This window comes from Phaseolus vulgaris, chromosome 7 (genome assembly GCF_000499845.2).
Source record: "Phaseolus vulgaris cultivar G19833 chromosome 7, P. vulgaris v2.0, whole genome shotgun sequence".
NCBI lineage: Eukaryota > Viridiplantae > Streptophyta > Magnoliopsida > Fabales > Fabaceae > Phaseolus > Phaseolus vulgaris.
In genome coordinates this window covers 4,058,094-4,083,600 of record NC_023753.2, presented here as the reverse complement: position 1 = coordinate 4,083,600, position 25,507 = coordinate 4,058,094, and the positions used below count along the sequence as shown (strand labels likewise).

The 25,507-nt window shown below is 31.2% G+C and overlaps 3 protein-coding genes and 1 pseudogene across 8 annotated transcripts; 3 read left to right on the top strand and 1 right to left on the bottom strand.

The window, feature by feature from the left end:
- The first annotated feature begins 257 nt into the window (after window positions 1-257).
- Window positions 258-3,963, top strand: LOC137827528 (cysteine-rich receptor-like protein kinase 44). 2 transcript variants are annotated; one of them, XM_068633707.1, is made up of 8 exons: window positions 846-1,050; window positions 1,130-1,266; window positions 1,578-1,700; window positions 2,074-2,207; window positions 2,306-2,516; window positions 2,641-2,878; window positions 3,013-3,163; window positions 3,296-3,963. In XM_068633707.1, the coding sequence occupies exons 2-8, from the start codon at window positions 1,134-1,136 to the stop codon at window positions 3,638-3,640; spliced, it is 1,335 nt and encodes a 444-aa protein (XP_068489808.1). In that variant the 5' UTR covers window positions 846-1,050; window positions 1,130-1,133; the 3' UTR covers window positions 3,641-3,963. The 2 variants fall into 2 exon arrangements, with proteins under 2 accessions (XP_068489807.1, XP_068489808.1); XM_068633706.1 differs by having other exon boundaries at window positions 258-1,266.
- Window positions 3,964-4,346: 383 nt separating this feature from the next.
- Window positions 4,347-5,310, top strand: LOC137827541 (cysteine-rich receptor-like protein kinase 29). The gene has a single exon (XM_068633728.1). The coding sequence runs from the start codon at window positions 4,371-4,373 to the stop codon at window positions 5,151-5,153; it is 783 nt and encodes a 260-aa protein (XP_068489829.1). The 5' UTR covers window positions 4,347-4,370; the 3' UTR covers window positions 5,154-5,310.
- Window positions 5,311-8,570: 3,260 nt separating this feature from the next.
- LOC137827538 (cysteine-rich receptor-like protein kinase 10) lies at window positions 8,571-16,658 on the top strand. Of its 5 annotated transcripts, XM_068633722.1 has the most exons (9): window positions 8,571-9,118; window positions 12,294-12,297; window positions 13,765-14,109; window positions 14,254-14,370; window positions 14,722-14,867; window positions 14,966-15,176; window positions 15,269-15,506; window positions 15,770-15,920; window positions 16,042-16,507. In XM_068633722.1, exons 1-9 carry the CDS (start codon window positions 8,660-8,662, stop codon window positions 16,390-16,392), a joined length of 2,022 nt encoding a protein of 673 aa, XP_068489823.1. In that variant the 5' UTR covers window positions 8,571-8,659; the 3' UTR covers window positions 16,393-16,507. The 5 variants fall into 5 exon arrangements, with proteins under 5 accessions (XP_068489823.1, XP_068489824.1, XP_068489825.1 ...); XM_068633723.1 differs by lacking the exon at window positions 12,294-12,297 and having other exon boundaries at window positions 8,571-9,245; window positions 13,882-14,109; XM_068633724.1 differs by lacking the exon at window positions 12,294-12,297 and having other exon boundaries at window positions 8,571-9,304; window positions 13,950-14,109; window positions 14,731-14,867.
- An 8,510-nt stretch (window positions 16,659-25,168) lies between these two features.
- On the bottom strand, window positions 25,169-25,274 carry LOC137830774 (small nucleolar RNA R71; annotated as a pseudogene).
- Between the last annotated feature and the right edge of the window lie 233 nt (window positions 25,275-25,507).

The window sequence follows — 25,507 nt, the reverse complement described above, 5'->3', positions numbered from 1 at the left end:
TATTGATAACAGCTTTCAGCTGGACTGGCATTTTTCAAAAGAACAAATTAGTTATTTTTAATTAAAAAATTATAATTATGATACTGTTAGTGAAGAATGGACTTGTAAAATATTACTAAAAATTAGCATTCAAAACAATAAATCATTAGATTGTACGTGTTTGGCAGAAAAAAAAACCAGCAGAGAAAAAAATAACAGAAAGAAAGTCTTACTCTATTTAAATGAGTTTTTTTGTATAATTTTATTTGAGGAATTTCAATTTGTAATGATAAATTAATTTATTTTTCTTTCCTTACCTTACAAAGTGTCACTCACTTTGGTTGAAATTCCTAGCTCTTCACTCTTTCTCTGCCTTAAATTCCAATCATATGTAGTTTTGAGGCCTGAAATCTAATAGCTCAACATTGTACAGCATGGTCTCTGAAACAGTGCCCTTTTTCCTGTCCCTTCTTGGTATTCTTATATCTCAAGCTATTGCCGAGCCAGACTACCAATACAATTACACAGGCTGCTCCCAAAGTGAAGACTATGCCCCTAATACCACCTACCACACTAACCTCAATGCTGCTCTTTCAAGGCTCACTTATAACACCCAAATTGACTATGGCTTCTACAACTCCTCCTATGGCCAAGACACTGATAGAGTCTACGCAACTGGCCTTTGTAGAGGAGATGTTAGCCCACATACTTGCCTTACTTGCCTAAACAATTCTACTTCCCTTCTCCTCAAGTACTGTCCACATCAGAAGGAAGCGGTGGGAGGATATGATTTATGCATGTTACACTATGCAGATTACTCAATACTTGGTTACCAAGACTCTGATTTCTTCTTCTATGTTTTGTGGGAAACTAAAGTAACAGATTGGAATCAGTACAGTTATGTGCTGAACAAGTTGCTGTCAAAACTAAGAGAGAAAGCTGCAACAACTGACTCCCATCTCAGAAGCAAATTTGCTGCAGGAAATGCAACTACTCCGAGTTCTGAAACTTTATATGCCGTTGTTCAGTGCTCACCTGAATTGACAGCGGCAGAGTGCAACGACTGCTTAGGTGGTGCCTTTTCAGAAATATCCAAATATTGTAATAACAGATCAGGATGCGGAGTTATTAAATTAAGCTGTAATTTCAGATATATGAACTCCAGCTTCTATGAGCCTACTGCGGATACACTAACACTACAATTGCCACCACAAGGATCAGCATCTCCTCCTTCATCGTCACCTGCACCCTCCACCACTTCAAATTCCTCAGAGAGTACTTATCATGGTATTAATTGTTACAATTTGCAGCATGGTTTGAATTACAATACTGATCCCCAATTTAGTACATCATAAGTCAAGTTAAACCTCTCAGACATATATGTTGAGGGAGATTTTATTATTATATAATGTTATTCTAATGTAAGGAAAGATAAAATGGAGAACATTTCAACCAAGTACTTAAAGGTATTTTAGACTTAAAAATTCCAGCACCTTAGTGGCATCTTCAATTCCTTGTCTCTCTGTTTCCTGACTAAATTGAGATATCTCCCTGACGAGGATTATTTTACCCAGAAGAGATGTTCTGTTTTTATGCAGGAAAACGCAACAGATTGCAACCTGTCAACGCCAAGTACGTTGTGCCAATTGTTGTCTTTATTGGGATGCTCATTTCTACTTGCATCTACTTAAGAGTTAGGAAGCCAAGAAAATATTTTGAGAGTAAGTTCAGATGTTTACTTAAGAGAAGTGTCTGAGCTTCATAGTGTGTAAAGAATCAATATTTTTTCCTGTGATTTCTTACTTAGGTAGGTCGTGTGACACCTACTTCAAGATGAATCAATGTTCTTTTTTCTTTTTTCTTGGAATTGACAAGGGGATATGGCATACAAGAGATATTTTTTCTAAAATAACTTTACTAATCGGGAGTTACGAACAAAAACCAAAAGGGGAATATAACTATTTTCAAGAAATGAATTGCTTACATGTAGTGCTTCATCTATTGAATAATTGTCTTGGGAAATTTTACTTTTGCATGCTGCAGTTTTGATTTCGATTTGACAAACTATAGCTTAAAACTATCTCCCCCATCTAGATGAAGCTAAGGTTGATGACGAAATTAGACAATTAGAGTCATCACAATTTGACCTTGACATCATCAGAGTCGCTACAAACAACTTCTCTGATGCAAACAAGCTTGGACAAGGAGGATTTGGACCTGTTTACAAAGTAAACATTGCACCCTTACAATTAAATTTATCTTAATGTCAAAACGTTATTGTTGGCCAATTTTACATCGTGAAACACTGTTACCATGAAATCTTCAGGGGACGATCTTCAATGAACAAGTAGTAGCAGTCAAAAGGTTATGTAGAAACTCTGGCCAAGGAGATATTGAATTCAAGAATGAAGTGCTATTAATGTCAAGGCTTCACCACCGAAATTTAGTTAGGCTCCTTGGTTTCTGTTTTGAAAGTGAAGAACGACTCCTTATCTACGAGTTTCTTCCCAACAAAAGTCTTGACAACTTCATATTTGGTATGTTTATTTAACTTTAACTTTATACAGCCAGTCAATCACATAATTTCTTTTGCATGACTAAATGAAGAAAGATTTTGACTCTAGTTTAAAACATTAAGTGATTGTACTCATTGGCAAATAGATCACATCGGGCGAGCACATTTGGATTGGAAAAAACGCTACAGTATTATTAAAGGCATTGTACGTGGGCTTCTTTATCTTCATGAGGATTCTCAGCAGAGGATTATTCACCGAGATCTCAAATTGAGCAATATTCTTTTAGATGATGACATGAATCCTAAGATTTCAGATTTTGGTTTTGCAAGGCTTTTTAATGTGGATCAAACTCAGTTTAATGCAAGTAAAATTGCAGGAACCTTGTAAGTATCAAAATATTATAAGCTGTTCAGTTTCTAATATGTTTCCTTAACTAATACAGACGAGGAGCATGGACTATTGTCCAAATAACAGGTAATGTTTGTACGTAATTGAGCCTGCTCTTATTGACATGCAGTGGATACATGGCACCTGAGTATGCAAGACATGGAAAACTCTCGATGAAGTTAGATGTCTTCAGTTTTGGTGTAATAATGCTAGAGATTGTAAGCGGCTTAAAGAATGGTGGAGTTCGTGATGGAGAGAATGTGGAGCATCTACTAAGCTTTGTATGTTTTCATTTTTTTTATCTTCTCTATCTTTATAAGGTTTATAATGGAGAATTAGGCATTAACTAATCCACTTAAAATGGTAGAAGTGAAAAACTGGAGCTAATGTTTTTTCATATGAACTTCTTGCAGGCTTGGAAAAACTGGAGGAAAGGGAGAACGGATAATATTATAGATCCCACCTTAAATAATGCTTTCAGAGATGAAATGGCGAGATGCATTCACATTGGACTACTTTGTGTTCAAGAAAAGGCTGCTGATAGACCAACAATGGCATCAGTGGTGCTTATGCTTGATAGCCACTCTTTTACTCTACCAGTTCCATTGCAACCTGCTTATTTTATGAAAAATAGTTGTTCATCAGTCATCCAGTTTTCGAGGTGTAGTTCTATGAAAACAGGGTCAAATGAGCAGAAAAGTTTCTGTGCTGATGCATCAACTAACGGGGCTTCAATTAGTAGTCTATACCCTCGTTAAATATGAATCACATGATTATAGTCAAATGTAATGATCGTTAATGCAATTACATGTAACAAGGCAAACAGATACTTGGTGCTTTCTAATAGGAAGCCAAGAGAAAAGGTTGAATGTAAATCTAACAGGGATTTACTAATAGGAAGCCAAGAGAAAAGGTTGAATGTAAATCTAACAGGGATTTAGCTTACGAGTTGCTACAAATAAATTAGCTTAGTCTAATAAACTTGGACACGGCGGGTTTGGAGTTGTTTACAGAGTAGATGGCACTTTTCATCCTGAAAAATATTACTCCTTCATCCTAAACATGGTATATTTGGATACGATACTGGACTATGATATATTTTCAGGGTAACGAGTCAAAATAAGGACTTGGTATTGTTTTACTGAGCCGGAAAATAACTTTTTCTTTCAATAGTGATACGTAGTTGACATGGTCTTCTAACCCAAGCAGGAACAAATTCAGACAAGTTTCTAAATTTAAAAAGCATACAAATTACAATGACAATATGTTTAAGCATTTCCCTCGTCTTAAAAAGAAAAATTCAAAGCATTCACACAAGCCTGAGTCTCAGTTTTACAGTTTCTTCCGTTCCCATAATACGTGACCTCTTCCTCGAATTCAGTAGTGAAGTTTCGTTTCATACAAGGTGCCAAACAAATTTTGCTTATATATAAAGTACCCACAACACAGATTTTACTCACCAAATTAATCACTGAAAACGCAAGCACAATGGCCGTTGTTGTTTCCTCAAGGTTGCATTCCTATGTTTGTTGCCTACTTTTCATAATCATATCTCAAGCCAGCGCGCAGCCAAGTTTCCTAAATCACTTCTGTCTCAGTGATGAAGGCAGCTTCACAGCCAACAGCACTTATCACACCAACCTCAACACCCTTTTGTCCAATCTCACTTCCAACACACAAATCGACTATGGTTTCTACAACCTCTCCTACGGCGAAAACAGTGACAAAGTATACGCCATTGGGGTGTGCAGAGGAGATGTTAAACCAGATGAATGCCGCAGCTGCATAAACAATTCAACGGTCCTTCTCACACAGCTTTGTCCAAACCAGAAAGAGGCAATTGGGTGGTATGACAAGTGCATGTTGCGTTACTCAAACCGATCAATATTTGGCCTCATGGAAACTTCACCTTTGTTTTATACGTTGGAGTTTGTCAATGCAACCAACGTGGACCAGTTCAATCAAGTGTTGGACAACTTGGTGAGCAATCTAACAGGCATAGCTGCTGCATCAGGTGATTCTCTTCGTAAGTATGCTGCGGGAAATTCAACTGCACCAAATTTAGAAACCATATATGGTGTTGTGCAGTGCACTCCTGATTTATCTCAACAAGACTGCAACCGGTGCTTGGTTGAAGCTTTCTCAAGAATCACAAGCAGCGGCAAGATTAGTGGTAGAGTTGCAACACCCAGTTGTAATATTAGATATGAAAACTATCGCTTCTATGATGAACCTTCTACCACGGCAGATGCACCAGCACCGTCACTGTGATGCCCTCCCACTTCCACCATCAACCTTTAATGGTAATGGAAATTCAAGCTGAACTTACTGTGAACTGAATAAATGTTCATGCAGTTGTAGGGCATAGTATTATTTCAAATTGAAAAAAATAGTCAAATAAATATCTGAAATTGAAATTTGTTTGTCATTATTTAGTCTTTATGTTTCGAGCTTGAAACTCATTGTCTTTGCATTTGGAGTTATGAAACTCACTATAATTCCTCTTCAAAAAAATGAAACTCGCTATAATTAAAATTTAAATTAATTACTAAAATGGAGCAAAAATATCCAATTCCACCAAAAGAGCAAAAATCTCACACTTTCTAAATTGATCACTGACATGATGTCTAGTGGTATGAAATTGATGGAGAAATAGGAAGAAACCTTTTATATAAACTTGTGTTCAATGGTTTAATTTTTAACAGAAAAGAAGAGAATGGAGAAGAAATTAAGTTTATATTTCATGATTTAATTATTTAACTTTACTAAATGCTTAGACTTAAATATAATTTTAGTGCTTATAAAATCTTCTTCGCTTCTTTCTTTTTTTCTTTGGTGATTTTGAAATTTTTGAAGGATGAAAATCATAAAAAAAATAAAAACTAAAAACAAAATTCACACATTCTATAAGTATTAAAAGCAATTATTCCAAATTTTCTAGAAATGAAAAGAAAAGAAAAGAAAATTATATGAACCAAAATGAAAACGGACTATTTTTAGAGGAACTAAAAAAATATTCATGTATTGATACTTAAAATTTAAAAATTAAAATTTTTTGTTACCATGATTTAGATTATTTCATTTTTAAAAAAATTCAACAGAGGACAAATAAAAATCTCACGGTACTTCGTGTTCTCCGTTCCTCCAAATAATATAGAAACCTGGGCCAATTTTTAAGTCATATCTGGATATATAATACTTGATATCCAAAAAATATTGTTTTATTATAATATTTTATTTTATATAAAAAAAATTGTTGTTGAATGATTGTTTTTTACTCTCAATAGTCTTGATTAAATAGGCCACACCTTCTGTTGGCCTTGAAGTCTATATTATGTGACAACCCTTTATGTGTCACATAGAACTATTCTAAAATTTAGTATATAGAATTTTTGGAATGATCATTTTGAAATATATTTTATATTTTGAAAATCATTTTAAAATTAAATAAATGTATTTTTATATTCCAAAAATATAACTCCAGAATTGAGTGCATATTTTTATGGTCCAAAACAATTATTTCAGAAACATTTTTAAATATTCAGAAAACTAATTTTGAAACTAATTTTAATTTATATTTTGGGATAGAATTTCGCATATATAAAAAGAATATTAAAAATACATTTTGGAATAATGGTACAAGCAGTTGGAAGAATTAATCTTTAATTAAAAAGAAGTAGGACGTCTTTTTTGGCGTTGGAATGAATGGAAAACTGGTGTCACGTTATGTGTCACATTATAAAATATCACGTCATAAGAAAATTAAAAACAAAAATAACATAATTTATAGAGTAAAAATATTAAAAAAAAAACATGACAAAAAAATTATATATAAAAAAGTGAAATGATTATAGGAAAGAAAAAAGTATTTATTGTCTTCCATTAAGTGTTATATTAATGTAAAATAAATATTCAAAATAAAAACGTTGAGTTAAAATTTGTTATAATAATTTTTTAATTAAAAGTTTGGTCTAACGTGTGTAAATCTAGGCAATATAATAAGAATTCTGTTATGAAGTTAGTCCTATTGGAAAGGTTTGACCTTTATAGTCTAATCAATTAAGTTAAGGTAATAAGGTGACTTCTAGAATCTAACTAAATATTTTTTTAAAGTTTGAGTTGAATATGGTGTATTAATAACTTACATATTTTTGTTTAGAAATTTATAAAGCTAAGTATAAGTCAATAAAGGACAATATATTTTTTATATTGCTAATTTTTTTTTTTTTCCAATTATGGGGGTTCAAAGATGACCTCATGGATTTGCTCAAGTGTAGGAATGTATGCAGAAGAAAAAATTCATAGTGTCACCAATATAGAACCTTCCTTCATGCCAACCCAGACTTTCAAATAGTATCTCCTTTGTTGTTGCAATCGTGATTGAAGTTATATGATGAAAAATAAAAAGAAATGTATTTGAAGAAAAACGGAGTAAAAGAGAGACAAGTCTATCAGATTATATCTAGATGTCTAGCTTATTTAAAATATAAAGAATGTTAATAATATACTTTTCACTATTGATTAAAATTTATAAAAAAAATACAAATTTTAGTAGGTCTATTTTTTATTTAATAAATCTACCTTAATTTAAAATAAAAAATGTTGGAAATTTACGTCAACAAGATATTAGAGTATTTTTTTTTATAAAGTTTTCGTGTTAGGCATCACTATGCAACTTGACATCTCAGCTAAGCTGACACCTCAAGAAACAACAATCATCTGCCATCACATGAAAAAAAAATATTATTAAAAAAAAGAAAAAAAAAAGAAAATACAAAAATATGGGGGGACTAGACCAAAACCCATATGTTAACACAAACGATACATAGGTAGATTATACCTATTCATAAAGAATTCTAAGAACAGACTAGTTGGGAGTCTATTATACCAATGAAAAGATTCTCTATGAATAAATCCTAAATTAGCCAACTTATCAGCACACGCATTCCCTTCACGAAAAATATGAGTTACCCTAAACCTGATTGTCCCACAAAAATTAAGACAAGTATTCCATCGATTCTGAAGCATCCACGGAACATTAGTCCTAGCAGTAAACGCAGCACAAACCAAGGTAGAATCACATTCAAGCCAGACATTAGTAAGTCCCATTTTTTGAGCTTCCTCCATAGCATGTATAACTCCCTAAAACTCAGCAACCAAAGCAGTTTGAACTTCAAAAAACGCTGAAAAAGCACCAATAAATTCTCCCATACTCCCACGAAAAAGAGATTAGAGTATTTAATTGTACATAAGTGGATGCAAACCTCACGTTATGAGTCGGTTTAATGAGAGTGAGTTAGACTTAAAATCCATTTTGTAATATGGTTTCAGAATCATTTAAAACTTATAGTAAAGAATATTTGTTAGACTTATGAGATATCATATCGGACTAATATGTTATCTGAGGCGAATCTAGAGAAGTTTCTAAATTGAAAAACATTTAACAAATCAATTACAACAAAAAAAAAAATTAATTCCTACAAAGTAGAAATGACTACGTGTTATTAATCAAAATTCAAAGCATTGATTTGGGCCACAGAAAACACTACCAGTCTCAATTTTACAGTTTCCATGTATGTCACCGCGTCCCGCCATTTGAATTGTGCAATTAAGTTTCGTTTCAAACACGGTTCCAATGCAAAGAAATTGCGTTATAAAAGCAGCAATAACAACACAAACTTTACTCAGCAAATCACTTCACTCTCTCGACATTGAATGTCATAAATCTCTGAAGCCTGAATTTGTTACTTTCTACTCCAAGGAAGAGACCAACCATAATGGCTGTTGTTGTTGCTGTGTCCTCTAGGTCCTTTCTTTGTTGTCTCCTTTTCCTTTTCATTGCCATATCTCAAACCAGCGCCCAGTATAACTATGTATCCTGCGATAACAACAAAGGGAACTACACAGCCGAAAGCACTTACCAAACCAACCTCAACACCCTTTTATCCAATCTCACTTCCAACACACAAATCAACTATGGTTTCTACAATTTCTCTTACGGACAAAACAGTGACGAAGTAAACGCCATTGGGCTATGCAGAGGAGACGTTATGCCAGACGAGTGCCGCAGTTGCCTCAACGATGCCAGAGACAATCTCACACAGCTTTGTCCAAACCAGAAAGAGGCTATTTTGTACCATGACAAGTGCATGTTGCGCTACTCAAACCGCTCAATATTTGGCTTAATGGAAACTAAACCTTCGTACTATATGTATAACACAAACAATGCAACGGAAGTTTACCAGTTCAATCAAGTTCTGAGCAGCTTGATGAGGATTCTAACAGGCATAGCTGCATCAGGTGACTCTCGTCGCAAGTATGCAGCGGCAAGTGCAGGTGCTTCAAATTTTCAAACCATATATGGTGCTGTGCAGTGCACTCCTGACTTGTCTCGACAAGAGTGCTTCCACTGCTTGTTTGGGGCTATCGCAGAAATCCCCACAGGCAAGATTGGTGGTAGGGTTGGCAGACCCAGTTGCAATATCAGATATGAAAATTACACCTTCTATGATGAACCTGCATATGCACCAGCACCATCCCCGTTAATGTGATGCGTCACACTTCCACCATATTATCCATCTATATAATACTGATAGAAAATTATTCCTAATCATTGTAATAGACTCAATAAAGGTGGCCATTATTAGCTATATATTGTATATGCCACTGCTAGGAATAAATTTATTATGTATTGTTCTTACACTTATTATTGTGTTTTTTTCCTACGTGCTTCTGTTTAATAAATAATTGATTGCACTTGTCATTTCCATCAAGCTTTCGTATATGTTGAACTTGCTTTTCCAGAAGCCTTGTTTTGTTTGTATATGATAATATAGGGATTGGGTTTTCTAAGTGATGGCATTAAACTAAATATTTTTTAAATCTTAAATTATTAAAAAATTTAAACATTAAATAATATAATCTTTTTTTTAAATATAACATAAATATTTAAAATTATAAATTTTAGAAAAATAATTAAAACTTGTAAGTTAATTGATTCAATTCAATTCGATAAAATTAAGAATTAATTCAGTTGGATTGGTTCTGATGAAAACAATTCAATTCAAACAATTTTTTTTATTGAATTAGATGATTATTCTATGTAATATACCTTGTCTACACCTCTAGTATATGAATTGTAACAAAGAACTAACCATTTTTTTAGATGGTTGAAGTTAATAAAGAGAAAGAATGGACGTCATTGATTTTTTTTTATGATGATCTTCATAATTGAAATAATTAATCAATTAAATTAATTTATATAAGTTCATCAAATTGGTTTTCTAACTTTAAATTCAAATCAAATTAATTTTATTTCAGGTTTATTTTTTTAATTCGAACCAATTTCAATGATTCAATATCAATTACTTTTAAAATAATATATTTATACATTATACATTTAAAATTTAGTGTTTGTGTTTTGATAAAGGAAAATGTATTTTTGCATGATGGAAAGCTTTTTTTTTTAATCTCCAAGTAATAAACACACACACATTTATATATATATATATATATATATATATATATAAAAGAAAGAGAAAAACTAAATAAAGATTATTATACTTTCAACTCTCTGTTCTATTTTTATCATTGATCTTTATTGCAGAGATTCTTGTCGAGGCGATTTTTCTATTTCTGATAGTTAAGGTGTATGAATTTTCAAAGTGATATTATTTAATTAATTTATTGTATTATCAATTGATCTCTTGTTTAAGAAAAGATGTAATTTTACATTATTTAAAAATATATAATTTGTATCTTATAATGATAATTTTTATGATCTAAGTAAAATTTTGTCTGAAGAATTAGAAGTTATTAAATAGTTTTTAATAATGGAATCAATGAGTTGAATGCCAATCCTTCTTGAATATAGAATTCAATCTGCTTAGTGAGAACATAAAGAAACATAAAAAGAGTGTTTTTGAAGAAAAACAACGTCTTACATATTTATTTCAATGACCCATTCTAAGAATAAATTATACCTCTAGAAAGAAAAATGAAGGTGACTTGAAAATAAGGAAATTAAATAACACTAATGCCAACATTTCAAAGACGAATACTTTGGCAACCAACAAAAGAAACATTTCTACTTTTCATTTTTTGCTTTTATGATTCGAAAAGTGTAGAAATTTTTATGATTAAAAAATTATTTGTAATAATAATTTAAAAATAAGTTGATATAAAGAAAATTATAAGTAACATCAATTGATAAATAATACTAATTTCAATGACCATAATTTAAAAAAAAAACTAGAATATACTTTAAATTGAAGGGAAATTCATCGAGATTAATCAAAAAAATACATATCGAGCTAATCTGTACCTAATTAAGTCAATGTTTTGAATGAAGTTGAGTAAATAATATCTCAACTAAATTTAAACTAGAGATATAATATGTAAAAAGGTAAATTTGAAAGAGAGAAAACATAAAAATAAATTTTATTTTTTAAGTTGAAAAGTGAAATGATTTTATTTTAAATGATTTATTCTTATAAATTTCTAAAATTTTAATTTATTATTCAAATAATATATTTTATCATAAAAATTCAAATTTCATGTAAAAAAAATATTTTCTATTTTTTTATCCAAAAAGAGACATGTTTATTTAATTATTTATCTTGAAAAAAAGAAAATAATATATTAATATATCGGGGAAGGAGGACTAAAATTATTGAAAGAGCATGAATACATCCTCCCCAAACATGATGAACTGTTAAAGAATGGACGTTGAAGCTTTCGTCTTCATTTTCTCTGTTTGGATTTGTAAATTTGAACGTGTCAGTTCCGTCTCTTTCAGGCAACCTTTTAAGAAGGTGTCGTTCTTTTGTAACTTCTCTTCTTGAATCCATCAATATAGCTACCAGTGATGTCAAAGCCAAATAAATTACTTATATATGTGAGACTTTTAGATAACATCTTTAAATCTATTTCACTTTTTCCACATTTTTCCTTCAGACTGTTTCAAAAATGGCACCCATTAAAAACTACTCAAATAATATTTTAACTAAAAAAAGTGTATACATTAAGTGGAGTTGTTTAATGTATAGCAGAAAATTTAAAAACACAGGAATAACAATACATGTATATTCAGCTTTCAAGTTAAAGAATTTAATAAAATATGATTTTGTCACCTCAAATTATATATATATATATATATATATATATATATCAATAAATTGAATCGACTAATTTACAGTACTTTTTTTTTCTTTTTATAGAAATTATGTACCAATATCAATGAAAACAATAATGTGAAATTTTATATAGTGTCTGGAAATTTTAAAACAACAAACTCGCCCTTTTACAGAGTATTGGTGTGCCTCCAAAAATAATTTAGTGAATTATAATAACAAAGGACTTGTTCAAAATGAATATTTTTCATGAAAGATTTTTACCTTTAACAAAAAACAGTCGTGTTATTTAAAAAGCTAGCAAGGACTAAAATGTTTCTTTAATATCATATGAATTGGAAAAATAATTTAGACGTATGAATAGAAACACTAAAAAAAAAATCATAAAATAAAAACTATTTTTTAAAGAAAAAAAATAATTAGTTGTTATATAGTGACTAATTTAGAGACCATTTAGACTAAAAAAATTGTTTTCTAAATTAGTTTTTTATTATTTTTAAATAGTTTCTAAATTGGTGTCTAATTAACAATCAAAGTTTTTGCTGCCAAATTTAGGATCTAAATAATTGGTAGCAAAAACATTGGTGGCTAATTAGATATCAATTTAGAAACCATTTAACAATAATATAAACTAATTTAGAAATCAAAATATTTTTTAGTCTCTAAAATGATATCTAATTTAATCATTATAACAACTAATTATTTTTTATCACTAAATATTGATTTATTTTATGATTTTTTTTTTGTGAAATTAATAAAAAGTAAGATAGCCTCGAAATTGATTGATTAATTTTCTTTCCTGCTCTACTCCTTTGAATCTTTTCTTCTTTCATAAACTAAAGAAAAATGGAAGACGTCTATAGTAGATGAACAGCTCCAATAAATGAGAGACGATTAAAAGAAACTCTATTGTAAAAGGTGAAAATTCAAATAATTTCAACGCCTTTAAATAATGTTGTTTAAGCCTTGACTTCTTCTTTTAAATGTTAAATGTATTTTATATTTATAATTTCTAAACAAAATCACTCCATATATTTAACGCTAGAATTTTTTTTTCTAGACTACGCGTAGTTTTCAGCGTAAGCAACTCGTGTTTATAAGAACAAAAATTAATCATAACTCTATTTTAGTTAGTAACCATTTGAAATGAAAAGCTACCAAACACACGGTATCAAAAGATGTTATATATTCAATGAAAACTACAAACAAAATGTAGAAACTTACCGAAGGAAATTCTGGTTATAAAGTGAAAGCACCATTCATGATAATACGCAAAGCTTCAGTTAACGTTGTTCCTTATCCTGATTATGGGATGGGTGCCGTTTCTTGCATGCTTCTTTTCTTTCTCTGTTGTCTAATATCTCAAGCCAACGCCCAGTATCTCTTCCAATCCTGTGATAACAGCAACGGCAACTACACAGCCAATAGCACCTATAACACCAATCTCATCACCCTTTTATCCACTCTTTCTTCCAACACTGAAATCAACTATGGTTTCTACAACTTCTCTCATGGTCAAAACGCTGACAAAGTCAACGCCATTGGGTTGTGCAGGGGAGATGTGGAGCCAAATGAGTGCCGCAGTTACCTCAAAGATGCCGGAGGCAATATCACACAGCTTTGTCCAAACCAGAAAGAGGCTTCTATATATAATGACCACTGCATGTTGCGCTACTCAAACCGCTCAATATTTGGGGTCTTGGACATTTCTCCTGATTTTTCTGCGTACAACACGGCCAATGCAACAGAAGCGGATGAGTTCAATCGAGTGCTCCAAAACTTATTGAGGGAACTCAAAGACAAAGCAGCATCCGGTGACTCTCGCCGTAAGTATGCTACGGATGATAACACAACTAGTAATTTTCAAGCCATATATGGTCTTGTGCAGTGCACCCCTGATTTGACTCAGACAGACTGCAATGATTGCTTGGATGAGGCTATCAAACAAATCCCAACTTGCTGCGACGAAAAGAGAGGTGGTAGAGTTGTTGGACCCAGTTGTAATATTAGATATGAAGACTACCGCTTCTACGAACAGACCACGATAATAGACCCTGAGACACCACCACCATCCACAATTAACACTTCCCCGGAAGGTACTTATCATTATATTTAATTGCTAATAGCCTAATAATTACAGTTGAGTTCATGATCCACTTTTATCATTTTCCATTTTGTGCTGTTTTATTGTCCTTAATCCTTCGAGTCTCTAACACGGCACAGGATTCTTGTTTTTGCAGAAAGTAGTAATACAACAATAATTGTCATTGCCATAATTGTGCCTGCTGCTGCTGTTGTTTTGGTCATCTGTCTCTTCCTGTATTTAACGAGGAGGAACGCAAGGAAAAATCATGCAGGCCAGACCAGTAATCAATTTACTGTCACATTTTTATTTTCAATTTTGCTCCTATATATTGTTAAAACAAATCCTAAACGGACAAATCTTTTTTGTAGATAGACATATATGATCTGACATAATATATAGTAATTCTTAACTATAAATAATAACTAAATACATGCAAAACAGACTGAATATGAAAATCTTCGATAAGTGTAAGTCACGTATATTTTGAATAGAAACAGGGAGTTGTATACCTTTTGTATTTTGGTTTAAAAAATTAAAAGGCCCCATGAATGCACAGACAGCGGTATTGTTCTTCGAACGTATTCGAAAAACTGACTAATTTAATTCCGTTTCCTATGTGAAGTTAAAGAAGAAGAAGATGAAGAAGATCAGAATGAAATTAACATTGTTGAGTCATTGCAATTCAACTTTGACACAATACGAGTTGCTACCGAGGACTTCTCTGATTCTAATAAACTTGGACAGGGTGGATTTGGAATTGTTTACTGGGTAAGTAACCCTGTTGATTCAGAGACACATCGTAAAAAAGCATGGTATAACAGCAGTTACTAAATTATTTACTATACCTGACAGAGATGTATTTTCAGGGTAGGCTCTCCAATGGACAGATGATTGCTGTCAAAAGGTTGTCAAGAGATTCTGGGCAAGGAGATACGGAATTTAAGAATGAAGTGGTTTTAGTGGTCAAGCTTCAGCACCGAAATTTAGTTAGGCTACTTGGTTTCTGCTTGGAAGGAAGAGAAAGACTACTTATCTATGAATTTGTTCCCAATAAAAGCCTTGATTACTTCATATTTGGTAACTTTTATGACTGCTGTTCTATATTTCACTTCTTGCTCATTACAAACCTAATTATTCATAGTTAAAACTGATGGCGGCTATATATACAGATCCAGCCATGAACGCCCAATTGGATTGGGAAAAGCGCTACAAAATCATTAGAGGTATTGCTCGAGGTCTTCTCTACCTTCACGAAGATTCTCAGCTACGAATTATACATCGAGATCTCAAAGCAAGTAACATTCTCTTAGACGAAGAGATGAATCCTAAGATAGCAGATTTTGGCATGGCAAGACTGGTTTTAATGGATCAAACTCAAGCAAATACAAGTAGAATTGTGGGAACCTAGTAAGTATTAGAATATGTTATAGCTTGTTGATGTTTGAGACTTTAATTTCAATCAACCATCGAAGAGAACTTCTATCATTAATTTCACCAAATCATGAATTAGTAACTGTTCACAGAGATTGAATAACAGGAAGTTGTTAGAATCAATCTGTTTCGTATGGCCGTGATAGCGTAAAAAACTTTTACAAGAATTCAGATTTAAAGCTGTGAATGGCATTAGAAACTGAAACACAACGAAAATAATAATCCTGTTCATACTGTAGTGGATATATGGCACCGGAGTATGCAATGCATGGACAGTTTTCAGTGAAATCAGACGTCTTCAGTTTTGGTGTACTGATTCTTGAGATTGTAAGCGGCCAGAAAAACAGTGGAATTAATAAAGGAGAGAATATGGAGGATCTACTAAGCTTTGTAAGTCTTAATTTTGTCACTGTTACTTCTTCATTGCAACTTAAAATTATGGATTAGAAGATTACATGCTCCAAAACATTAATGTATAAGTGAATCCATAATCTGATGACAACTTTTGCAGGCTTGGAGAAACTGGAAGGAGGGAAAGGCTATAAATATTGTAGATCCGTCACTGAACAACAATTCACGGAATGAAATGCTGAGATGCATCCATATTGGTTTACTCTGTGTTCAAGAAAATTTAGTTGACAGACCAACCATGGCTAACATTGTGCTAATGCTTAACAGCTATTCTCTGAGTCTCCCTATTCCTGCAGAACCAGCATTTTATATGAACAGTAGAACTAGAAGCCTTCCAGAGATGCAGTCATGGGAGTATAATTCAAGGGAACCAGGATCAAGTGAAGCGATATTTAAATCAGTTCAAGAATCAGAAAATGAAGCTTCAATTTCTGAGCTATACCCTCGCTAGATGTTGGTTTCAGTCATCATTCATGTTTCTTGTCTTCACCAAAATACGATGTCAAATCTTGTTTAAATACATTTTTTCCCTAACCTGAGACTGAAACCTGTTATATGACCATCATCTTTGTTTATTAATGATTTTCTTGTAGTTTAATTAGTTTATATCTTGAATTAATATGCAATTTCATTTTTATTAATTAACCTTTGTAGGTTAGTACAAGAGGGATTATGTATAAAGAAAGAGAAAAACTAAATAAAGATGATTATACTCTCAACTCTCTCTTCTCTCTGTTTTTATCATTTATCTTTAGGGACATTGATTTTGTTGGTGTGTCTTTGTGGCAGAGATTCTCGTTGAGGCGATTTTGCTATTTCTGATTGTTTACCGTTAAGGTGTATAGGTATCTATTCCATTCATTGAGGTTTTAACGTGATATTATTTAATTAGTTAATTTTAATAACTGATCTCTTGTTTAAGAAAATATATAATTTTACATTATTTAAAAAAATATAAGTTGTATTTTATTGTAGTGTTATGGGTCAAGTCCAATGTTAAGAGATATGTAGATTGATTGGAAATTGTCAGAATAAACTTAGTTTTTAGTCTCATTGACTTATGTCTAGGCTAGGACGGTAGAGTCATGGGCCAAGTTCGATATTACGTATAAACAAGTTATCTATCGATATTCATATTTAAAGACATTAATGTCGTATCAGCGTAAATCAAGAGATCCTAGATAATCAACCTTAAATAAGAGACAACATTTATTACTGAATTAAGCTAATAATAAGACCAAATAGAAGGAGAAGGGAGAGAACATTGCTCTATATAAGGGAAAGAAAATAACTCACATAACACTACAAAACAGGGAGTACTCTCAACTCATATTTTACCCTATACTCATTATATTTTATGCTCTTACTGACTTAGCGTCGGAGTATCTTCTGCAGCTGGATCCCCCTCATTTTCTTGGAGTCCGTGAAGAAGCTTGCAAGGATACGATCAGTGACCATCTCAGAGTTTAACCGACCTCAACTAAATGTTTTAGGTTTTAGATTGTCAATACTTTTGTTTGGAACATTTTGGCACGCATCGTGAGACAGATAAAACTTTTCTTACCTTCACAATATATATGTAAAATTTTCCTTATTCCACAAGGTAGCACACACCACCCATGAAGGGACTGTTTTACCATAGTTGATATAGTTTGCAGCCACCGTGCTAGGTACACCGACATTGCCTTTAATTTTTAATGAGCATATTAATTTATATTTCATTATTTTTTATTCATGATTGATCACCTTGAACACAAAACCCAAATAATAATGGAAAAACATATGAATAGATGAATGGAGTAAAAGAGTCACATCGTTATACTCAATGTCATATATACTATTCATTGATTTGGTGTTCATGCTCTATCACATAAATTTATTCGAAAATTTTATAGATAAAAGATAATTAAAACTCAAAAAAAATATCATTATAAAGAGAGTAAAATTAAATTAAATTTGTAATAGGAGCGGAAATTTAAAATTAATAATTTTAAAGTATATTTGGTAAGAATTGGGTAAAGAGAATTTTGGAAATATTTGTGAAATTTTTGTGAAATGGTGTGTATAATACATTTCCATAGTTTCGCAACCTCTGGTAATTTTTCTGAATTTTAAATTTTTTTTTACTATTCTTAAATGATATTATTTTTTATTGGTTGAATTTGTCCTGTGTTGGATTTTATTTGGTTAAAATATTTAAGAGATGTTTTTGGAAAAGTAGAAGAGAAATGTTATGTTTAAAAATTTTCCTAAATTTTACAATTTCATTCAATATAATCTATATACACAGATGAACTTTTTAAGCTTTTAAAATTTATGAAAAGTGGAAAAAAAATAGTATTTTCACCCTGAAAGTTTATCAGCATGTTTACTGAGTGTTTAAATATGTTTTTATTAGGTGAATTTCTTTTACAGTAAAATTATCTTTTATGCTACTATATACGTTACAAAACTTATACACAGTATTATGATTTTTTTAAAATATTATTTAATTTTATAATAGATTTTTTTTAAAAAAAATTGCTTATTTACCAATATAACTTATTCATTCATCCATACTTTTTTCTTCTCAAAGTTTTTAAGATTATATCATATTTTATTATAAAAAATCACTATATTACAATGTCATTTTTATTAAAAAAAGAATATAAAAGTGAAAGAGAGAGAAATAATGATAGAGGTACAAATTTCACCAAGTTTACTTCTTTTAATTTTTATTCTTTATCTTGAGTGAGAATGCATACACTATTTATTCACTTTATTTTGCATACCAAAATTAAAAGAATGGACGGACAATTTGCACTAATGGGCCATAAGATTTTGTACTAGGGATGAATTATGTTGTTTCATTATTAATTATATTTTCAACAACAAAAATTAATAATGAATGCCATAAATTTTGAAAATCCATTTGATAGAAAGTTTATTAAATTAAAAATGTCGAAGTTCAAGAATTAAAAATGATTTCTTGTATCCGAACAACTAGTAGATACAAAAAATATAGAATACTTATGTTTTTGAACATTTTCTCTTACCATAACCATTCCACTGGAGAGTGTCCATTTAGTTATTTCTAAATTATTGGATAGGAGACTTATACCAAGAACATAAAGCATGACTAATCTACATTTTTATTACAGCTAATTGTAAAAATTTTGTTGATTTGTCTAATTTGTATTTGGTACAATTTGATTTATTTCAAATTTATGCTGATTGAAAATAAGATTGCTTATGCAATATACTACATGGTGTACAAGTTTTCAATTTGTAGGGGGGCAACTTTGGTTTATTCATATGAAGAAAAAAGCATGGAAGGGCAATGGTGCCAAGTTAGAGGCTCGATCCATTGCCAGCTGAAAAAAACATGGAAGGGTGTTCACCCTCCATGGTGCCGAGCTAGATGCTCGATCCATTGTTAGTCGAAAAAATCATGGAAGGGTGTTTACCCTCCATGGTGTTGAGCTAGATGCTCAGTCCATTACCAGTTGAAAAAAAAAGGTGTTCACCCTCCATGGTGCCGAGCTAGATGCTCGGTTCATCACCATTTGGAAAAAAAAAAAAGGGTGTTCACCCTCCATGGTGTCGAGCTAGATGCTCGATCATTACCAGCCGAAAAAACCATGGAAGGGTGTTTACCTTCCAAGGTGCTGAGCTAGATGCTCGGTCCATTACCAGCTGAAAAAATCATGGAAGGGTGTTTACCCTCCATGGTAACGAGCTAGATGCTTAGAGATTTATATGTATGTTCGGAAGTTGAGCATTATGTAGCGTTATGGGTCAAGCTCGTATTACATATAAACATGTTGTCTACCGATATTTATATTTAAAGACATTAATGTTGTATCAACGCAAATCAAGGGATCTGGATAATCGGTCTTAAATAGGAGTCAACATTTATAACTGAATTAAGTCAATAATAAGACCAAATACAAGGAGAAGGGGGAGAACACTACTCTATATAAAGGAAAGAAAACAAATCACGTAACACAACAACACATGGAGTACTTTCAACTCATATTTTACACTATACTCATTATATTTTATGCTCTTACTGACTTAGCGTCAGGGTATCATCTGTAGGTGGAGTCCCCTCATTTCCTTAAAGCCCATGAAACTTGCTAGGATACGATCAGTGATCATCTCATAATTTAATCAACCTCAACTGAATATTTTAAGTTTTAGATCGCCAATACTCTTGTCTGGAACACTTATAATGATAATTTTTATAATTTAAGTAAAATTTTGTATGAAGAATTAGAAGTTATTAAATAGTTTTTAATAATGGAATCAAATTGGGTTGAATGCCAATCCTTCTTAAATATAGAATTCAATTCAATCTGGTTAGTGAGAACATAAAGATACATAAAAATAGGGTTGGAAGAAAAGCAACGTCTTACATATTTATTTCCATGACTCTTTCTAAGAATAAATTATCCTTCTAGAAAGAAAAATGAAGGTGACTTGTAAATAAGGAAATTAAATAACACTAATGACACATTTCGAAGACGAATACTTTAGCAACCAACAAAAGAAACATTTCTTCTCTTTTTTTCTTTTATGATTCGAAAAGTGTAGAAATTTTTATGATTAAAAAATTATTTATAATATTAGTTTAAAAAAAGTTGATATATATAAAGAAAATTCTAAGTACCATCCATTGATAAATAATACTAATTTTAATGACCATAATTAAAAAATATACTTTAAATTGAAAGAAAATTCATTGAGAGTCATCACAAGAAACCCAACATATAGCACCTGCCAAATACGGACACAAATGTTGGATTTTGGACACTAAATGTCCTTTAGCTTGGGTTAGACAGGGGAAGCTAAAAAGTTGGACGTTAATCTTTGAGCGAGGGATTGCAACTACTTGTGTAGGCTTAATCCTCTCTAGTTTGAAGCTAGTAGAGATTGCTTAACTCTCATTGTTAGAGTAAGGATGGAGTCATTTTCGTCCTAACTAAAAGCAAACTTCCTCCTAAAATAAAGAGGGGCAAACCCTCACTTAGTCTATATTCATGATAAACCTTGCTTTGATCATGGCTGCTTGAAGAATGAGGTAAGTTATCCTCATTTGGTTGACACAAGGACGCCTTATCCCAACTCTTTCCTAAGTCTCCTTGAAGGATCAAGCATGTCATACATCCAACACCAATCCATTATTCTACATGTTCATTACCAAATGTATCAATTAAAATCCATTAACTACCCTTTGAACTGAAGTCGGGACATATGCATAAAGCATCATTTATCTACGTACAAAACATTTAAACATTTCCAAGGCTGCTCCTAACTTAGTTACCCAAGTCCTTCCAGTGACTAGGGAAGAATTAACCACTAGACCAAACAAGTTCTTTGGTCATATTATCATTTTTATTATACTTATTATTATTAATATTATAATTTTAATATTATAATTAATATTATTAGTATTAATATTCATATTATTAATGTTATATTCATATTATACTCATATTATTAATATTATATTCATATTATTAATATTATATTAATATTATTTTCATATTATTAATATTGTTAATATTGTTAATATTATTAATAATAATAAGTATAATAAAAATCATAATAATACTAAAGAATGTGTTTGGTGTATGTGTTTAGTGTAGTGATTAAATTTTCTTTAGTTACTAAGTAACCTGATCTTGAATCCCATTCATTGCAAATTTTATTCCTTACATCCTTATCCTAATTTACATTTAATCTAGGTACTTTTTCTTTTACTTGTATTTACTTTCAATCAAAGTCATACTTACCTAATTTACTTATTTACTTTTACTCTATCATGCTTCTCAAGACAAAACATTGATGATTGTCATGTCTTTGCTTTTTGAATACCAGTCTGCTAGTTATTATTACATTTTTACTTTAAAAAAGTGTTACTAATATACTTTTTAACAGTTTTAAGATATTTTACTTTTAGATACAAATTACATTACACATACATATTTTAATCATCATTATTCAAAAAAAAGCTTGAGTCACTAATAGATCATTATGTCATAAACAGTGTTACAAAAAATTAGAATTCAATTAAACTAAATTCAATACACAAACAATAAGAACAATATTGATTATTATTTTGTCAACAATTTTGTAAAGCACCGCAAACACCTTATACACATCTCTCTTTATAATTTTTAAACACATAAGCATTAGAACACCTAAGAAAAAGAAACTATCTAATCTCGTATTTATGAAATGTACAAAAAAATGACATAATACATATTTAAAATTATAATTTTTAGATACTTTTACTTACTACTATTTTGACTTGTATTAACATGTACTTCACGAGGCATTAATTTGTAAACTAAAGCTCAGTGATAAACATGTAAAAAGAGATTCATACTCATTCTGTAATCTATCACTGAGACATAATTAGCCAGGAAACGGAACAATAGAATGATACATAGAAATTACAAAACAGTGGCAATGTTATTTAGAAGGGTTTTTTTATTATGATGGGGTTATTTTTTTTTGTTTTTTACTAAAATGGGGTCCGTTTAAAAATAATTACAAATTTAGGTAAGTCGTGTCAATTCGGTACGACTTCATATGCACAAATCGTCCCAATTAGACACGACTATGTCATGTCATACTGAAGTCGTGCCAACTTGACACGACTTCTGCCCTGTTATACTGAAGTCGTGCCAACTTGACACGACTTATGCCACGTCATAATTTTTATTTTTTTTTAATTTTATTGTTTATATATTGGGTAGTAAGTTATGTAATGTTATAACGACATTTAAATAACAACATTTGTGGCCCTAGTATTGTTGACAAGTGATAAGTGTCTAATTTCAGTAATATTTCATATTAAAATATAGGCACTTATGAGGATTTATTGCTAATTTACATATAAAATAATCCCTAATTTATGAATTTATACCTTTTTACATTTTTTATGATCTTTATTTGAATAAGAGTATTTTATTCCCAAATTTGGTGTTAATTGCAGATTTCTGAGGAAGATTGGAGATTTGGATTAAAGATGAATGATTTGAGCCAAAAAGATAAAGATAGAAGGTCCCAGAATGAAAGAAAAAAAGAAAGAAAGAAAGATTGGGCCTTTTTATGTTTTATCATTTAGCCCATTAGCGCGACACAATAAACAACCTAACCCTAGAAAACTAGGATAAATAGAGGGCTAGAGGCTCAACCTTAGTGTGGCAGATTGAGAGGAAAACACCATAGAGTGAATTGTAACCCAATTGGGAGAATGGAAGGTGATAGAAGTATGCGTGGCTAATTCTACCCTTTGGGATTGGAAGTAATCTGCTCAAACTCTTATGTATTGAGGTGATATTTTATATATTAATATTCAGTTCTTGATTGATTATTGGTATTGTTGTTTTACTTTTAATTCTCCGTGACAAATTGAGAATCTTGACCGGGAGGTATTTTTAGGGTTTGGACCTAAACAACAATACTTAACATATTTGAGTGCTAGGAATAGACTTGAAATGTTAATTGCTATTAAACGTCTGAGCTTCGTTCTAAGTTGTTCTTATAAGTATGCGAGGGATCGATAGTTAGGGAACATTCTTAAGGATTTTATATGCGAGGAATCGATATAAATGATTTTTATACGGGCATCAATTTCAATTAAAGAACTTAATATTAACATGCTAATCAAAATACATGAGAGTGAGAGAGATGAAACTTAATCCCAATTTTTCCAATTGAAACAACTAATTCTTTGTTTGTTTTCTTATTAATCAGTGCCAACATAATCACTTCAAACTCTTTTTTATTGTTCTGTTGTTATATTTAGCGAATATTTTACTCGATAATTCACTGTTCTTTGTGGGATCGATATCCGTCCTTAGGGACAATTATTACTTCTGACAAACGTGGTGCACTTGCCGTAAAAAGTTTTTGGCGCCGTTGCCGGGGACAGGTTTTGATTTGTTGAGTATAATTTCCTAAATATTGTGAATATTTTAATTGTTTTGATTTGTTTTTATTTTTTTTATTTTTTTTTACAGATTCTTTTTTATTTTATTTGATTTTATTTTAGTTTGCTGATTTGCTGTTATTATTTTAATTCTTATTTTGATTTTAGTTATTTCTATTTATTTTCAGATTTAGTTTGATTTTATTTTATTTTAGTTCTTTTTAGGTTTAGTTACGTAGTTTTATTTAGGTTTAGGTAGTTTTTATTTATTTGTTTTAATTATTTATCTATTACTAGTTTTAGCTTGTATTTTTACGTTAGTTGTTTACGTTTTGTTTTATCTGTTTTATTCTATTTTGTTTTTATTTCTAGTATTTATTTTATTCTGTTTTTATTTCTTGATTTTAGTTATTTCTCGTTTTCATTGTTTTCTTCTATTCTGTTTTAGTTTTTATTTTATTTATATATTTTTATTTTTATTTTTGTTATATTTTTTATTTTTATTTTTTTTCTGAATATCTTTGTTTTATTTTCTTAGTGTCATTTTACTGTTTTGTTTTTGTTTTATTTTATCTTTAAGTTTTAATTTGTAGTTTATTGATTTTATTTTAGTTAGCTATTTAAATTCTTGTTTATTTTTGAATTTTTGAATAAAAAAAAATTAAATAATAATATAAAATATAAAATTGGGGTTATTACTTGTGATTTTTTCCTTCTAACCCTTGCATTGGTTGTTTTTATATGATATTGAGAGGTCAAATTCCAGAAGACCACTTGCTATTTGAAGCAGAAATTGAGAAGGTGGCCAGAAAAAATCGAAAATCAAAGACAAAAGAGAATCAAGAAGATAATAGAGAGTATTCTTCAACATCTTCTTCTTTTTCCATTGATATTTTTCAGGAGAATAACAACATGGCGGGGGAGGAAACACCACCTCCTAGGAGAACTCTTGGAGATTACGCCATACATCAAGGGCCTAGACACTTTTCTAGCATTGCAGTGCCTGCAACTAACAGGGCCTTGGAGATGAAGCCTGCATTCCTTACCCTCATTAGTACCAATCAATTCACGGCGATGGATCATGAGGATCCTCATACACACTTGGCTACTTTTTATGAATTGGTGGGAACTATGGGTTTCCAATCAGGTGATCTTGAGAGTATATACATGCGTTTATTTCCTTTTTCTTTGGCAGGGAAAGCAAAGGAGTGGCTTATATCTCATCCTAATCAGAGTTTAACCAAATGGAAGGATGTGGAGGAAAAAATTTTGCAAAGATTTTTCCCAATCTCTCGCTACATCAATGCTAAGTCTGAAATATCTATGTTCAGACAAGGGGTAGAAGAGTCTTTCTGTGAGGCATGGGAGAGATTCAAGAGGATGCTGAGAAAATGCCCAAACCATGGGTTTGAAGATATTGCTCAACTGAGCATATTTATTAATGGTCTCAGATCAAATACAAAGATGCTCCTAGATGCCGCGGCTGGTGGCACAATGATGGCTGTTGATGCAGATCAAGCAACGAGGATTATAGAAGCTTTGGCCACAACTGACTATCAAGCTCAACATGATAGACAAAATCATCAAAAAAGAGGAGTATTGGAGTTAAACACTGCAGATGCATTGCTAGCTCAAAACAAAA